Source organism: Sylvia atricapilla, chromosome Z, assembly GCF_009819655.1.
Source record: "Sylvia atricapilla isolate bSylAtr1 chromosome Z, bSylAtr1.pri, whole genome shotgun sequence".
NCBI lineage: Eukaryota > Metazoa > Chordata > Aves > Passeriformes > Sylviidae > Sylvia > Sylvia atricapilla.
Window position 1 is genome coordinate 9,480,233 of NC_089174.1, and position 18,831 is coordinate 9,499,063.

Sequence of the window (18,831 nt, forward strand, 5' to 3'; positions counted from 1 at the left end):
ACAGGCACAATTACCTGAAATATACATTAATCCCCCATACACGGTTCCAGCATGGCCATAGTGCGGTTCATTCATTTTCGCCACGTAGCTCCACTCGTTCATTCTGGGGTTGTAACATTCCACAGTGGCTGTTGGAGACAAATGAGAGCAGAGAAGTGTTGAAACCAGCACGGCCATTTGGTGCTGAGCTTAGTGCGGTGGCAGAAACATTCACAGAGGAAGTGCCAACAAGTAACACTGTTCAGCTGAGGGAGTCTCAAGGGAATTATTGAGCACTATCACAGAAACACAGAACAGATGAGGTTGGAAAGGGCCTCTGGACATCATCTTGTCCAACTCCTCTGCTAAAGCAGGGTCACCAAGAACAGGTTGCACAGGATTCTGTCCAGCTGGGTTGTACCATAAGTAAACTTGCTGAGAGAACACTCTGTCCCTTGCTGACTAATTTTCTATTGCATTGCAGGGTTTTACTAAGGATTTACCGAGCAACATACAGCACAGCATATGCAAGTCACTACATCAGTTTACAAAAGCTAAGGTTTAAAAAAAAAAAAAGACGAAACAGCTCTGAATCTGGAAAGAAGATAAGCAGTGGCTGTGTTGATGTACAGCTCCATTTGTGCAGTCTTCCCTGCGAGTTGGAGTGTTAAAATGATCAAGGCTTTTATCAGATCAAATCACAGAGGACAGTGCCAAGTTAAGAAGAAACCCAGCACCCAGAAGTCAGTGAGAATGGATTTCTGAGAAGGAAACCTCCCTTCCATGGAACATCGGAGACATGCAGGTTGCAGGAAAAGGGCATGCAACAAGCACAGGGAATACAAATAGAAGGCAGATTCAATAATGGAGCGAGCTCTAGATATTGGCAGCTTGAATACTACAGGATGATTAGAGGGACCAAAATCCTCAAAAACCCCATAAATATAGTGACTTTATGATGCACAGAGCAATTGTCAATAATTAAGCTATCTTAAAGACAAATCAAATATAATTTAAAATATTTAAAGATTGCTTAATCTCTGTTGGATGTTTATGAACTATACATAGAAAAATCAAGTCGGTCTTTAAAAGTCACATTTTACTTGCTCTAAAACAAGGTTTTTATTGAATCAAGGGTAGAAAACCTGAGTCAGCTCTATGGAATCAGTGATGGTGACTTAAGAGTGCAGGATTACACATCAACTGAGAGAGAAAATACCCTTAGAATCTGAGAAACTTGCCATTATAAAGGTAGAATCTAGTTAGTGTTAGTTTAAGTCTAATTACAGAATTATAGAGCAGGCCAGTAAAGAACATCAGGCACTAACACTTACATAGTGAATATAAGGCACCTCACCCTAACTCCAAAGCTATTTCAAAAAGATTTTCTGGATCATTTTAGAAGAGTATAGATATGGTCTCAGACTACAAAAAAAAAAATTCCCTAGTCATGAAAAAATTAATATAGAGAACATTAGAGTGACCTTCTGAATTCTCTTTTAGTTTCTGCATAATCTCCTTATTGTTGCAAAATGGGATGATAATACATAATTCCATGAAATTAGTGTCTCAAGTACACTCACTGAAAATAGAAGCTTCCAGTTCCAATGTCAGAAAGATTGTTTGACTGCCAGTTCAGCATGATCTAAGGCTAGAAGTGAAGGAAAAAAATCTATTTTGCATTTAAGAATTTTTAAATTGTTACAGCACACTGGACTTGCTTCAGCTTTTCCCCATCCTAGAGCTGAACTTCAAATTTATGAAATGCAGAAAAGTGCCAGTCCAGAACATTAAGTTCATTATATAAGGCAAAACACACTAAATTTCTTCCCTTTTTTTAAACAAATTGTATATGTTGATTTGTATGTATAAAATTATTAATTTCATACTCTTGAAACTGTTTCAAAATAGTAATGAAATCTTGAAGCCGATCTGATTCTGTAAGAGTGCATCGCACAAGGACTCCCAGTTCTGCTCTCCAGGATGTGTAAGAGGGACAAAAAAAATAACAAACCAATACAAAGTAACTGAAGTCACATGTGTCTGCAATTTTTGGTTTTAAAATCAGCCCAATATAAGGGCAAGTTTCCAAATCTACTCTAAGAGATTTGCCTTGGTTGTTTGGGTTTTCTTAATAAGAGAGAAATCTCCTCTTAAAAAAAAATAGTATTCTTTTCCATTTGTTATGCTGCAGGACTTCTGTGTCCCATCAAGGACTTAGCCATAAATCGAGTGAATGCTGGAGACACAGTCTTGCCCCCAGAAAGGTATAGGCACAAAGAACTGATTCCACAAATGACACTTAAATCTGTGACTTGTGTTTCTGTGCAATGCCACCTTGACATCACACACAGTTTTTGCCCAATCCCCAAATAAACCCATGGTCACTCTTGGAAATATAATCATCCATTCCAATATTCTTTTTTTAAAAGGAAAGCTCCTTTCTGCTCTGCTCTATTTAACAATCAGAAGCAAAGACATGCAGAAATTTCAAAACCAGGAAGAAACAGATTTGATGTGCAGGTAATTACAGCTGTCCCAGTTCCACCCCTAGAGCAGCCCCTTCCAACTCCGTTTGCTGCTCCTCTGCACTGAAACCATCACTCCACTGCTTCCACAGCAACTGAATCTCCTTTCTCAAACTGCTTCCACTCTGCACAGAGGTGAGGAACTTGTATTTATAACACATTCCAAGGAGAGGAAGAGCAGAGGATGTGCAAAGCAACTGCAGAGCCAGCAGCACCCAGATGAACGTGACATTCAGCGCTGGACAGTTTTATCTCACTCTGCACTACAAACTGCATTTAAGAGAGAAGCCATAGCCAAAATATCCCTTTAGCAAAAGAAGATTAAACATGCAGAATTGGTACCCATTACCACCATCACTATCACCATATTGTAAAGACATAATTTATCTGAGAAAGGATGATGCTGAGTCCAAGACCCATCACTTTCTGATGTGGCTTCAAAACTGTCTCGAACATTGCTGGTACAGCTAAAGTACTCTCTGACACTATTTAGACAAACTATTCCAACTCAAATTTCACATCCACTGTGCTCTAAACAAAGCTAATCATTTTCCAGCTGAAAAACCCTATTCTTCTGTTAAACTGATCCATATACTTGTTTCCCTGTTAACTTGTAAGGTTGTTCAAATTCTCTCTTTTAACAAGATATTCCTCTTCACTGAAAAGAAAAAAATATTCAAAATTCCAGCTATTAAAGGTGCCCGTAATCTAAGAGAGACATCTCTAGAAAGTCTCCAGACAGTGCAGAGTTCACAAAGCACTCTAACACTACTACTGTACCTAATGCTGCTAATCTACCTAAAACTGCTAATGTACCTAAGTGAGAGTGATGGATTCATTCTTCCAACACGGTGAATGATTCAGACCAGGGTTTATTTATGTTTAACAGTAGAACTTCTCATGTGTTCATTACCATAATCCAGGGAAGACAGGCCTCATTTTAATAGAATTAAGCAATCTCAAAAAGACCTGAAGTTTTGGCAGTCCCAAGAGATGTTCAGACTGCACTCCTTTTATAGTGCCATCTGTGATGCTATTTAAGGAGTATACACATATTTAACACTTCTCTGTCAGCAGCTTCTAAAGTGTCTCGAGGTCTGTTACAGTAGCATTTAGCAACTCTGTGATGCCCCAAAACGCGGGCTCTTAATTTCATTATATTATTCCTATAATACAGCTTCTTCCTGTACAGCTCCAAGCTGACTTAGTTAAATAGTCCTGACTAATTTTGTTCTAGCATACCAAGGAGCCACTCCAAAATAAGCTTCTGCACAAGAGGTCCTCTAGTTCACACTCTGGTCTGATAGTCACAATACTACTCTGACAGTAAACAGCCCAACTGGATACTGATGCATATCAACCAATGACAGCTAAAATACATTAGCTATATCTTTATATACATACATACATACATACATATATATATATATGCACTCTCACAGGGAAGTTTTTACATAAACAAGGTTCAACATCATAGAAGGCATCTGGAAAATAAATACCTTCCAACTTGATGGGCAGAGGGTCAAAAGAACAGACAACTGGCCTGGCGGTTTTCTCTTTCTGTCTTTATTGCAGTGTGATGAATGAATCTGTGGTTTAATCGTAACTCAATATCCCCTAAAGTGCTTAGGAAAAGCCCGTATATAAAAACCCCAAAGTCTACTCAAGCCTATCAACAGCCGAGCCTGAAGTATCTGGAAAATACTTAAATGCACAAGTTTTCTAGTACTTACACACAGCTTCTGCCATCATCAAGCACCACAACTGAACTCTAACAATTAGCTACAAAAATCTACTTTTCAGAAGAGAAAAGTCTCCAGTGTTCAGCTGGAATCTGCCAATGTGCTGTGCTTCACAAGTATCTTTGTGAGCCACACCTGGGTTTCCCGTTGTCTCTTTTTTCAAAAAGCCTTGTGTTTTGCACACCTGCCTTGTTCAGGCTGGGCTCCTCTCTGTGCCCAAGTGCTGTTCTCCTGCCTTCTGGGAATACCTCTGGCAGGTGCTTGCCTTGACATTTAAAGAGAACTAACCAGAATTATCTACAATCCTTCCAGGGGTGGCGCTTAATTCTGTACGGGCCTAAGCTGTCACAGGGCTGAAAAATCTAAATTATAATATGATCATTCAGGACATTTAAAGGATACATTTACCACTTTCTGACATATGTACCATGTATATGGAAATTCACTCATCCTGTCCAGTGAACCAAACTTTTCTCAGTGGCATGCACTGGTAAAACAGCAGCTCATTATTACACTAAAGTAAGTATCACAGATGTAGAAGTGACATTTGCAAAGTTCACAGAAGATGAAAACTGTTTTGAAAAGGTTTGATGGAAAGCCTCAAAAAGTATAATTTTTATTCCCACAAATGTTGGGGAGGTGGGAGGAATTCATTTTAGTAACTTTAATCCTTTGGTCCTTTTCCATAAGAGCTCATCTTCCAGAAAGCTCAGTTCAGGATTTGGGAATTTTTCCTCTCTAACAACAGACTGAAATTAGTTTGAACCCAAGGGCAACTTCTTTAATATCTGTCCAGCACACATTTGACCTTCTCTTCTATGAAAACCCTGAGAGTTTTTCTCTCCTGAACAGAATGTGAAGTTTAAGCTGGATTGCATCTTCCAGTTGTCAAGGTTTATGAAAGAAATATGAAAATGAAAAGTGACTCACCTCACAATTAACAAGGAAAGAACCTGAAGCTCCAAATCAAAGCATCAGACAGCTACAATATTTAGCATTTAGAGTGCTCTTCCCACAGACTGATCCAGTGGCACTTTTCAGGTCTGTGTGGAAATTGCTACAGCAGTTTCATGATATCTTTACAAAAGAATTTTGGATAGATGATAAATTTTGCATTTTAATTAAAGAAAGCAGAAGAGTTGAAGTCAGCAGAATGATACTGCTTGATCTAATTTAAGGTAATGCTGCACTCAAAGCCTCCATCACACACAGATTGCACTGGCTTACTGACAGTATTATTTCGTATTGATTTTGTCAGACTTGCAACTTTTTCACTGACAGTTTAACAACCCTGCTCAGTTGAGGGTTTTCAGTGCACAAGGTCAGCAATCAGATTATCTACTATTAATTCATACTGATAGAAAATATCTCACTGAAGATATATATCAGGTCTTCTGAAACTCAAAGATCAATACATGATGTTAGCTTGTAGATTTAGTCTTTTAGAGGATATTGAAATTGTTTAGGATGTATTTTCAGGAAAATAAAGTGATAAGTAGTAAAAAATTCTGAAAACCTCAAGATTTGTGTCAGAAAATGGCTATCTAGGGAAAACAAGCTATTGCTAAGCAGTTTCTCATCTTTTTAGAACAGGAGGCATTTTTAAACCTCTTATTTCATCAAACATTGGAATGGATTTTAAATTTATAGCAAAGTCAGGCCATTTTTGTATGGTGGAAGCAGTGTACTGTATGTTTCCTATGAAAATTTGCAACATGACAATGGATTAAACCTGTGTATATGAATAGCTGAGATGCAGTAATTTTAAGAAGCCACAGATCCTGCAGTAGAAATCAAGTTTTTGTATTGTTTTAATTAAAAATCATTCTCACTGCACCTACTGATATCTGTGCATTTCTGAAAAGCAGATCTTAGTAACAAGAGGTAGAAGCCATGAAGGGACAAGGGACAGTTGAGTATTGGGCTGAAAGCAGCAAACTAAATAAGATAAGATGATACTTCGTTTAGATGTATGATTGTACCTGGTTTAGATATAATACTATGCTTCCAGTTTAGAATATAATACTGGTTTAGATATAATACTAAATGTTGAAGCATAATCTCTGTGACATTTCAATTTTAAAGCACAGACAAGTTTACAGTAGAGTCTACTATTCCAGACTTGACTAAATGCTAACCACTATGGCTTTGCACAATGCAGTGGATTAAGAGGGGTCATCCTCTGCAAATTTTTGTTAAATTAAAACTTACCAAGTATTTATTGCAAGAGGGGAAAGGAGGCACCAGGACCAAGTCATTCAGTCATTCGAACAAAAAAGTTACCTGAGTACTCACAAGATCATAGGTAAAATAATTTTTAATTATTAAAAAAGCCTAGAACATCAAAACATCTGAATCTCACTAATCTGTGAGATTAAACAAATCACAGTCATTAAACTAAAACAACAGCAAAAAAGCCCTTCATTCAAATTTCTATTCTAATTTCAAATTCTATTCCAGAAAATTTGTGTCTTTTAAAATGGAATATTCATTAAACAGTGAGCTTCATCTAGAGCTGAGTCTATCCCACAGGAATGGATTTTGTTTCTCAGCTGATGTAATGACTAATTTATTTAATTTTTTAACTGTTTTTATATTCCCCCACATTTACACAGGCAGACACACATGCTTGCTTCACGTTTTGTGGTGAAGGCCAAGACATTGGATATTATGCATCAATACACAAGACACATGTATTTGGAATTTTGTTTTTTGTGGGATTGCTTCTAAAATTAACTTCTAATAGCATCCAGACAAATTTCTCTCTGAATTTGCAGTATTTCCAGAGAGCAGCAGCACTCCAATGACTTCAACTTGTTTCTCTCCACCCACTCCCTGGGCAGCAGGGTATTTCCAGGCTCAACAAAAGGCAAAGGGCTGGCTCCGGGAGGACTCACCTAGCTCACCCGCTGCATTCCGACCTCCAACTGCATACAAATGTCCTTTGAGGGCACTTAGGTGGAAGAAGGTTCGTTTCTCGTTTAAAGATGCCACTTGCATCCACTTGTTGTAGCGAGGATCAAACCTGAAGACAGTGTCGACCGCCGTCTTTCCCTTCGTGTCATAATTGCTCTGGCCCCCCACCACGTACAGGAAGTTCCCGATCACGGCGATGCCATGCTGGTACCTCGGCGCATCCATGGGAGCCAAGGATTTCCACTCGTGGGCCTTCTCGTCGTACATCCGGAGCTCCTTGCTGACCACCAGCTGCTGCCGGAGCACTCCTCCCAAGGTCACCAGGTGCGTGCTGTCCGAGCGGATGGCCGTCCGCTCTGACTGCATCACTGGCTGCATGTACGGCATCATTTGGTAATTGCTGGCCTCCAGAAGCAGGTTGACACAGGTGTTGTCAGTTCTCATGAAGTCCACCGTCTGAACGTAGTTAATAAGATCCTGGGGTGTCATCAGGGGGAACCTGATGTTCTTCATGAGCTTTGCAGCGTACTCCATGCGAGGTTCCTCATAGCGCAGCCAGCGACATGCCGCCTTGAAGAGTTCAAGTTCAGTGCAGTGCTTAAGGCTATTACTTGAAAGCACGAAGGCAAGACGTTCAAAGGGGAGTTTCACAAATTCACCAGTACTTAATAATGCAGGGAAGTTCTTCAGGATGAAATTATTAACATATTTATCCACTTCCGTGAGATTGTATGTGTTGGCAATTCGCCCAACCTCTACACAGTTTTCCAATGAAACCTATTAAGTAAACAGAAAAAGGAATGAAACCACTTTCTTAATTTGGTGTCTACATTATAATGTAAAATTAATGAATACTCTAGAATCAGCAATATTTTAGCATTTTGCAATGCTCAAGGTGATCTACACATGAGCAAATATTCAGTGCAGCATATATATTCATGACTGCAAGGGGAGATCCAATTTATTCCTTATTTTGAAGAAAGAAATGAGACAAGGAACAAGCAGATGGCATATATTATGTCAAATACCTTATACAATGATGAGGCATAGCAGTTATATAGCACTTCATCTTTGAAAAGCTCTGAAAACATCTTTGCAAGAAATACATGTAGAAAATAAAGTTAAGGGAGATGTGATCATCCCAAGGTTACATAGAGTAAAAAAAAAGCCTTACCATTAGACGTTTTCTGACATTATTAAAATTGTATGGACATAATAAAACAAAAGAGAATGGCACAGCTAACCCCTGCATGCCACATATTTTGGACATCTTGTATTTACAGTATTCAATCTTATTAATAAATTCCTTCCAAAACAAACAAAAATGGATCTTTAATAAATCAAAGCCGTATTCCTACAGACTGTTCAAAAGTAAATACATGTCAAAAATAAGACAAAGGTTGTGATTTTAACTTATACATAATTTTTTTGAAGAAAGAACTTATGAAGATTTCCATTAAAAATACTCACCTCATTAAATGCTTTAGCAGTATGGATCACACCCTAATTTATCTCAGTATTTGAGTGACTGTATCTTGGTAATCATCTGTTTTACACTGTAGCTGCGTCTACCTTTTTATATCTTCGGCTCCTGAATTTCTAAGGTCACTTGGGATCCAAGGCACAGGGAGGAAGAAACATGCCGGGTATGGGGCACAACTCCTAGTGGGTTTTCAGTGAGCCCAGTCAGTTCATTTCACAAAGCTGTCTGGTACATGTGCCCAGCAAGTCACTCAAATACTTCTTGCTGAGAATTGCAGCTTTTTTGCATTCAAACCTTATTCCAATCCAAGCTTATTTTACACATATTCTAGTCTCTGTGCATGTCAGTCCTACTCAGTGTCAACCATCTCCACAACTTTGTGATTCTCATTACATTTGTAATGCCAAAAGAATTTAAGCTTATGAATCTCACGGTTATTTTAAAAAAGATTATAAAGACTGAGGACTATGACCCAACTGGAGCCTAAGCATTCAAAAACCTTCAAACGACCTTCTGGTCATGACATAGATTAGAAGATTTTAGTACTGTATAACTCAATCTGATCATTGTCCTTTAATACCAGACAATTCAAATGCCTAATGAGTACAGGAATAGGAGATTTTCTTAAGTAACTAGAAACTGATCTAACTTGACCTAGAGTTAAGATCTACAGTCATCCAAAGTCTTCATTCACACATCCTGAAATGCATACAGATCCTGTAATCAGGTCCTATCTATAAAGTGAATGTGCAGCAGACTACCAGGAGTTCTATTATGAAAATATTTGTGTTTTATACACATGGAAATAATTTTTGTATTACAAGAGAGATCACACTGTTTATATCAAAATATAATTACGCCAACTAGCAACAGCCTGTAAAATAATCTCTGGCTGGTTTGAGGACCAAAATATTATCTGACTGGGCAATCAAACAGGTTGCCCAGAGAAGCTGTGGCTGCTCCATCACTGAAGTGTTCAAGGCCAGGCTGCATGGGGTTCTGAGCAACCTGGTCTAGTGGAAGCTCCCTGTCCAGCAGGGGGCTGGAACTGGATGATCTTTAAGCTCCCTTCTGACCCAGGCTATTCTATGATTCTAATTTCTGTACATTTCCTTTTAGGTATTTTAATTTACATAAATCAATTGCATAATGGAAATAACAGCATACCATAAATTGAGTAAATTAAACAGAACATTCTTACTTCTAAAATTTCTTTCAAGGTGTATGACAAAATAAAGCAACTGAAAAATCACCCCTTAACAAACAGCTGACTTGCAGTATACCACAAATCTTAACTCTTGCTCTATATTTACTGTATTTAAAAATCAGTTTGGAATACATTGACTGACATCAAACTAGAGAGATTCAGTACTTCCTCCACATCAAAGGCAGGCAGGTATTATTGCATATAGGAAAGGCATGCTTGAACTTAAAAGATCAAAGCAAAACCTGTACAGTTTTTGTACAGGTTCTGTACGACTGGCACATGTTCAGGATGCAATTGAGTACTTGGAGCTATTGCTGACTGGCTGCCACTTATCAAGTGCCCAAAGCGCATCAAGTTATGTATTACCATAATTATGTTACACTGTAAATCTATGCAACTGAACATATTCCTGGACTTCTTCTGTTTGAGAAATTTATTGACACATTACACACTGTTAATGACTGATGAACACAACATCAGCAGTTTCCACTCAACCCCTGATTCTCAGAAAATTTACTTTATTCTGCCTTTGTTAATCCACTGGGACTCTAATGCACTTAGAGTTGGGTTTTTTTCATATATGGTTGCAAGTACTTCCCATTGTGCTTATGAAATTGTGCATTATGTTTGACTCACTAACAAATTCCACCACTCACCTCAAATCAGGGTGTCATATTAAATATTGTCTTAAAGTTTACTTAGCTTGAAAAATTACTATTACCCTCTTTACTGTGCTCTAAGCTAATAATCAGTGTACCAGGCTAAATTATATTGCAAAGACTTAGAAGTCATAAAAATACACATTCTAGAGATTCTTAAATCCTGAGCCAAAAAGTCATCCTTCAACAGAAAGAGATGCTGCAGCTACATTTACTTGACTATTCAAAAGTGTACAGAGTTTAGTACAATAATGTTTTTAAATACTTCATTTACCCAAACATCGGGGTTTTTGTTTTGTTAGAAGTTTGACTAATGCTATGGTTCTGTATGGAAGTCAGTCAATCAGGAGCTCTTCAATGGAGAGAAGGAACTGCTACTCTGGAAATCCCACTGAAGTGAACAGGAGGAATGGAAATATCAGGTGAAAATATAAGACTGACTGTAGAGTGTATCCAATAACTACTAAAAATACTCACAAGGAAAGAGGTAGAAGCCATAAATGTTCAAACAGCTAAGCAGCTCCACAAGGAGTTGAGAATTTCATTTAAATAAATCCTATTTTACATGGACTTTGATTACTGAGCAGAGCTTCTCACTCACATTACTCACTGTAATTGCTCATTACAAAGCAGAAGTTAGAGAAAATACTAAAAAGCTTCTCAAAAAAGAAAGGTCAAGCACAGCACCGTGTTATGACCGCCTGAAAAACCCAAAGCAAAACACAAACTACTTTCTTGAGAAAGCAATTCACTTAATTCTTTGAAATTTTGAAGCATCCACTTTCCAAGCTCTCATAAAAACTTAACTGACTATAAAGTACCACAAAACTGGACACAGCAAAATGATTGCAAGTATGAGAGCCTTGGAAAACAGCTCAGGAAAAGTAACATGCACAAAAAAAATCAAGCCCTCAAACCTGGTAGCACAAAAAAAAATCAGGTGTCTAACTTCGTTTTGTTTCAATGACTGCACTTAATGCAGTGCTTCAAAGAGTCAAAGTTTAAAAGGGCAAACACACTCCTGAAACCCTCCATTTTCCTGTGGGCTTCCACTGACAGAATCCCAGAAAAAAACACTACAGAAATTTGACCTGCTCAGCAAACAGAATCCATTGTACCCCTACAGTACAAAATCAAATTTCTGGTGGCTGTCAGGGCCAGTCCCAGGGTCAAATCCCATGGTCCAAAACAGAATAACTTGCTCCATCTTCAGATAATCAAGTTCTTTTGACAAGACACAACTTCGAAGTCCTAAGCCCTCAATATTTGACTATTACCTAGTAGTTACAAAAGTGTATTATAGAAGGAATTATAGAAGGAATAAATTTTTTTTGCAGATACATCCAAGACATTAATTTACAACGTTTGGGAATGTTTTCGTTAATCACAGTGTAACAACACTTTCCCCATTACCCTGTGATTTTCCTAAGCGCTGTAATTCAATTGGGTAAGTTTCTCATCTTTCTCCATTTTGTACACTGCTGCTTCTTTTGCAAAATCAGTATTATGTCTAGAACTCACTACTCTGAAAACATTTCCACAGCATTTTTATGAATTTTAATTACATTACATCTCAATTAGATGTGAACATGAGAGCCGTCTTAGTCTATTGTACAGCTGTAATTATTTAAAACCAATAGTAACGGTAAGACTGAAAGTATCTTAGAAAGTATTCCATTGTTTCTCTGAAAGCCTGCTTGGTTGCAGAGCAAAGATAATCAGAGCAATGGGCTACTTGACAGGAGGGCTGTATATGCAGAGCAAGTAAAAAACACCTTTAAGTCAGCTACAACAGATACTATTCTTTGAAGGTATCATTATTTTTGTCACACAAATTAAGCTGTTACCTTAAGCTTTGGATTTTCTTTGTAAATATTTCCAATACCCTCTTTATGAAGTACACAATTGCATTATGCCTTACATAAACTGACTTTTATAATCTCTTTAATAATGGACTCCCCCGACAATTCAAAGACAATTAAGCATTTGTCTTGGAATGGCTACCTCAGTTCTCAAGACAGCTAACTTCAGTAGAAACAAGCTCAATACTTGCTCAGAATATTCATTTAAATTACAGAAATGCTCCTTCAAAAAGAAGCTCATTTGAACACCAATTCTTGTTTCAACAAATTTAGAAGTAAGGTAATTCAAAAATACTTTATATAAGGATGCTAAGAACATAACTAGGCTAACAGAACAACCTCGATTTTGTACTTCTTCTACAGTTGTACCATGTATGAGATTATATCCCCTTAGACACCAGTCAGAATAAAAGCATTCCCAAAAAAGCCCCCAATAAAATGAGGAGAATTAATAAAGTCTTCCTCATTCTTTAAAAATGCAGTATCAAACAAGATATTTCTTATTCGGACAAAAACAGTGACTGAGTCAACATCACAAGTGAACATACTTTTAGAGAATGAGCATTTTAAACAATGTTACGATTTAATATGAAGAAAGTTCTTTCCACAGCAAAGCAAAATAAACAAGCAGCTGCCCTACCCAGAAAGGGGAAAGGGCAACACGGTGTCCCCAGGGCTCGGCTCCCATCAGAAGGAGCCCTTTTCAAATACCTGATTCAAAACACCACCAAGACCTTTTACCAAGCTGGTATTTATAGTAATGTCAAACCTAGAGAGGCATCATTTTGGAGGGTAAAAAAAGTCTGAGCCACATAAAATACTCTTCTAGAGTTGAAGAGTATTAAGCTTAATGAAACATTATCACATTATCAGATGACTGATCAGTTAGAAAATATTTCCAAATTACAAGCAAAACAGCATTAACAAGCCTAAACATGTCTAGCACATCGTATGAAACAGATTGCTGTTATTACCAGCTTGGAGTCCTCTGGTTTGCATAAATCCTGGTACATATTTTTGTTTAGGGAGGTCACATTTCTAAGCCTGTACTTTGCATAGCATCTGGAATTCCTGCTTCTTTATTCCTCATTACATAATCAAAAAGCTGAATTCCAGATAATTTTGTAATTCATGGGGAGCACACCAGTCTCCCTGTTAAAGCCAAAGTTCTAGTGAGGTACATAAGCATTTAACATCAACATTAGAAAACCTCCAGGAAATATTAAAAATAACTACAGAGTGTCTCTCCAGGCAGAATTGCTTTGACAGCACAGCTCTTTCACCACTGCTGTTCTACAGCCCCACAGAGCAGGTGCTCCCCATTGCTGGCAGGACAGGAGGGCAAGGAGAGGTACTGAGGAATCCTATCTGGGTGTTGCTTTTACACTGTGTTTGAGTCAGAAAACAGGTGACTGCACCCCCATTGATATGGAAGGGCTGTAAATACAGGAATAAAGTGAATGTAATTGAAGCATACCTAATGAATGCAGCAAGCAGACTAATGCTAGGGTGAGTGCAATCATGCAGGGAGACCCTGAAACATCTCATATCAGACATGTAAGGGAAGAATTTTAATATGGTAGAACACTTGTATCAAACTCACACTGTACGTAATACTCAGAAGAAAACCAAGTTTTTCACGGAAACTATAAAGCAAATTTGTTCTTTGTGAATCTAAACTGTGAATAATGGCAAGTTTTAGACATAACTTTGACTATTATGTAATACTATTATGACTATCAATGTCATCAGAAGAAAAAACAAAACTACATACCAAGGTCTTAAATATTGTAAAAGGGAAACAAAGAGTCTTACCCCAGAGATAAGAAATACTTTACAGAAGTCCAAAACAGGTAAAATCTGCAAAAAACTGGCAGCTTCCAGAGTATCCTGAAGGTTGTCCATGTTAAGGGAAAGTTTCGCAGTATAGATGAAATCGATGATCTTCTTTAGGCCTATTTTGTTCACACCATGAAGCTTAATGCACATTAAATCTTGTTCCTTCATTCCTCCTGAAATACAGATGCAGGTAAATGCATGTGATCATTTTGACAGGGTTGAAATTATTTCATAAATTCAGAGATAACTAAAACACAATTTAAAATTTTAATTTTAAAACCCCGTATGCAAGCAGAGAGAGAAATGTTTAGTCCACAGCGTTGTTTGCAATCTTGTGCTCATGTACACACAGCACTTTTATGTCTGAGTGTCTGAATGAGAGAAATTTAGAGACAGCAGTACATGGCTTTAATAAAAACACCACCTGTGAACATGGCCTTGAAGTAATCACTTGCAGAAGCCATCATTGCTCTGTGGACAGGAAACACCTCATCACCATCTCCAGGAACAAGTGTCACATCACAGAGCAAACCTTCCACTCGCAGTTGGTCGAAGCCCTGCAGGAAAAGCACAATGTAAAGCATCCCTTTGATTTGGGAGGAGAGCAGGAACCTCTTTTATTTCCCTTATGTAAATATTTATTTATTTTTACATACATCTGTACTATAGGTCGAAAAAGTGACAAAGAAATAATATGCCATCTTAAAAACATTATTTGTAGTATGTTTAATGATCATTATTCATTGAAAACAAGCAGAATAATCATTTTCTAGACACAGCTGATGAAAGGCCTCACAGTACATGAGGCCTTAGAAAGAAGTTTTATTCAAATAATTAAGTTATTTTCAGGAAAGAGTTTCTTCTGTAAGTTTCACAATAGCAGTTGTTTCAGGTAGGGACTGCTATCTTCTTTAGATCTACTAGAAAGGTCACATATGCATTCTAGATACAATTCTGTTCTACAGCAATTTAAGGGATTTGCAACCTAACAGGCTGCAAAAGTCTGTGACCTGAAAAAAAAGCTGTTACCTGGTTCTATGATTATCAAATTTGTTATCAAAGTCAAATAAAAAACTAAAGTCAAACTAAAAACTCCAAAATAAGCTCCCATTATACATCTGATCTCCTCTGAACTACTTATAACATCTAACAGTTAAAAAAAAAAAAAAAAAAAAAAAAAAAAAAAAAAAGTCATCTACAGCAGTATCCTAGAGCAAGATTTCCTCCAAAGATGTGCCCATTTGTGGATACTGGAGGATGAATGAAATGCTCTCCTTCATTCACTGTGTAACAGAGGCTCAAACATTAAACATTTTCCTTCAAACTGGTATTTTTCTAATACTAGTAAGAATGTAAATACTGTATAGATGTTTCTACCACACAGTAGTGCCATTGTCAGACCCAGCACAGGGCATTACACAAAATCTGACAGGGCTCTGCCATCTTAGGGACATGCTTTACTTAATTAAATAATGACATTTAAGTGAGCTTCTTTGATGCAGCTGTCATGTCAGAGTTTAAAAGTTTCTACCTTTTAGAACTTGGGAGTGGACTGGGATAGGACCCCAGGAAAAGACCAGGGTTTTTTTCAAAGCTGCTGCCCAAAGCTGAACCTCTATCTCACAGGATAAAGAAGCTCCAAGAAGTTGCAAGAAATGCTTGCTTGTGGGCTTTGACAGCACAAGAACATGAGAGTTTTTGAGGCTTCATAGGAATTACTAGACTAATAAAATCCATTGAGTGGACACATAGTTTAGAGCAGCCAAAATTCTCAGTGTAGCTCAATACAGGCATGAGAATATTCAATTACCTGTAATACCACAGAACTGTGAGTATTGCTGGTGAAAAATCTCGTGGTTCCTGTCTTTGAAGACTGTAGATGGGCAGAGACGCCCATATCGCTGCTACCAAGAGACACTTTCATATGAGGATCCTCCTCTTCCACCAGAGATCTGAGAAAATTGGAACAGAGAAACCTTAAGACCAAACTCATTTTCATTCAGCGATCTTTTGTTCTAAACCCATAGTCTTCTGGGATGAAATGTGACAGCACAGAGGCTACAGGAAAAAAAAAATCAGCAGGCAAAGAATCAGTCCTTAGTGGTTCCCTTCAGCTAATTCAAGAAAGTGAGGCATTAACAATCACTAAAAAGGCATAACTACTTTTTGGCTAGTTTTTCCTTTTCTTTCCATCTCCAGCTCCCTGACTTAGATACTATGTTATTTCTATGAGCCAGTAATTTATGATGCTTGTAGAGGTTTCATCTGGTTTCCAAAACCAAGCATCTTAGCTTTTCCTTGGCAAACTGGTGAAACAGTGAAACTCTAAGTGTAATATTAAATAAACTACTTTCATTCTTACAGCTTGCATTACCTCATTCATGCATGACTATTCATAATAGAAAATAGACATCATGGAGTTTCAAGCTGTAGCTTTAACCTTCTTTTAGAAACACGCAACTAGAACTCCTTTAGGACATGATATCCAGTATTTTGCTACTGTGCAGGCAAACACTTTATAGTTTTAATCTAAGATTTTATTCCAAGCAATTACTGGCCAAATCTAGACAGGACAAGCTAATTTTAGATAGAATTGTTAAAGAATTACTGCAGTATTATTAGCCTACTAATTTAATCTTGAGATGTAAGTTAGGTTACATCTGAGAGCCTAACTTTGCTAACCTGTAACTATTATACAATGTAAATAAAATTCTTCTACAGAAGTATTAACAACAACTAGTTTCTGTTATTTCTGTGATCTACTGTTCTGCCTATGAGCCTGTATAGAAGTATAATGAATTTGTACACAATTTCAATTAGCAAACATAAGCTACTATTCCACAGAAGAGGGCATCTCCATTGTTAATGAAGACTCCATATCTCAAAAGATATTTATAGCTGTTTGACGTAATTGCTACAAATTTCAGATACAAAAAGACTTCCAAATTTTAAACTTGGAGGTTAAGACACTGGCCTCCAAGCTAGTTTCAGAAATTACTTTAAGTAACAAGAATGTGCTTAAATCCCCCTCCTTTTCTCCAGTTTTGATTATGACGTATGTAAGAACAAATTTGGAATTTGTGGAAGAAAACAATTTTCATAATTTCATTTTAAAAAATATTTACCCCCAGCTTCTTCAGGTACAAAGACCATGTAGAGCACTTTCTGAAACTCACGTATTATTCTCATAACATCAATGTGCCTTGTTCAAACCCATAAGTACAAAAGGTTAGCTACAAAAACATATTCAAAACAAATTCACCATTCAACAGTGTACATGGGTTTGAAACAGTGAGATTTTATGCACACAGACATAACACTGTAGGAACAAGGGTACATCTAAACAGCTGTGACTTCTAATGTATTCAGCTGAATAAACTAACGTGGATGAACTGCAGCATGCAAGATTTGTTCTATTTTTGAAACACAATTATCTCTATTTTATAAAACAAATCCAGAGTAATTTAAACAAAGTTTACAGGGTATACCTTAGAAAAGGGCTCTCCAGACTATCTCTGCATCCAACAAATACAACTATGCAACAAAGCAGCAAGCAGTTGCTGGCTTACAACCCCAAATACTTTTGTTCACTCAGTTCTAGGGTGTTTTGGGTTCAATGGGTTTTGTTTATTTTAGTTTTCATACAATCGTGTGAGGCAAGAGACTTACATAATTTCAAAGGACATCCAGTCTCTAAATTTGTACATGTCTTTCTAAGACGAAATACAAAATAATGTAGGGAGACTTGCAAGCATGGGTGTGAAGAACAACAGATTCAACAAGCATGAATCTAACTCTTTTCTCTTGAAGCATCTTCCGAAAATGTCAGATCAGATAGATGTTACATGAAAGAGTATTTAAAATAATTTCTCTGAACTCAGAAGAAAATAGAAAGTGAAAACATCATTTAAAATCATTACTTAAAGAAAATGACAGTAAACCACCCTTCTTGGGCGTTTGCAGTGGCTTTTTTACCATGTTTGCCACATCACTACTTGACTTCCTGACAGACAGCATAATTCATAAGTTTTACAAATGAAGGCAAAGACCTTGAGCATGATTCATTTATTCCAAGAGTGGCTGGGATAATGGAAGCATTTTTCTGAACATGACACACAGCTTCCCATAGCTCTATTCTCTACAGGTCATCCTCTACAGAACACAATGCCTTGTTAAAACTGCACAGTCAACAGAAGGGATGTAATAAATTCTAAAATACTTGCAATACCTAAAAGTAGACATTGGATACTCCTGGTGTATCTACAAGCAGTTATTTCTTCTACGTAATTTTCAATATGTAATGAGAAGTTCTCTACATCACACACATAAGCTCAGCGATTCACCACCTGAAGCTCTTCTGCAGAAAAGATTTTCACTACTTCTCTTCCACATTTGCTGTTACGTATGGACAGAAACTCGCACATGTGAATGAGGCACTTAAAACTACAAACTCCACACTATAAAAATACACCACCTTCCTAACCTACAGCTTCTGGAGGGCTCTCCCTTCTACAGAAAGTGACTTTCAGGAGCTGGGTTTGGCAGAAATTCCAAAGCAAGTCAGCATTAACACCTGGCAATAAGGTACTGATCCCCTGAATTCCAGCCGTGTGACA

General features: G+C 37.4%; 1 protein-coding gene across 10 annotated transcripts in view; it reads right to left on the minus strand.

Moving 5' to 3' along the window:
- KLHL13 (kelch like family member 13) overlaps positions 1 to 18,831 on the minus strand; it is an 80,553-nt gene that overhangs the window by 8,099 nt on the left and 53,623 nt on the right. For all 10 annotated transcript variants that reach the window (XM_066339239.1, XM_066339241.1, XM_066339240.1 and 7 more), the window contains 5 exons: positions 16,026 to 16,167; positions 14,640 to 14,772; positions 14,192 to 14,388; positions 7,147 to 7,942; positions 15 to 128 (listed from right to left, as the gene is read on the minus strand). In XM_066339239.1, the coding sequence (XP_066195336.1) occupies positions 15 to 128; positions 7,147 to 7,942; positions 14,192 to 14,388; positions 14,640 to 14,772; positions 16,026 to 16,167 (1,382 nt within the window). The remainder of the gene's footprint in view (positions 1 to 14; positions 129 to 7,146; positions 7,943 to 14,191; positions 14,389 to 14,639; positions 14,773 to 16,025; positions 16,168 to 18,831) is intronic.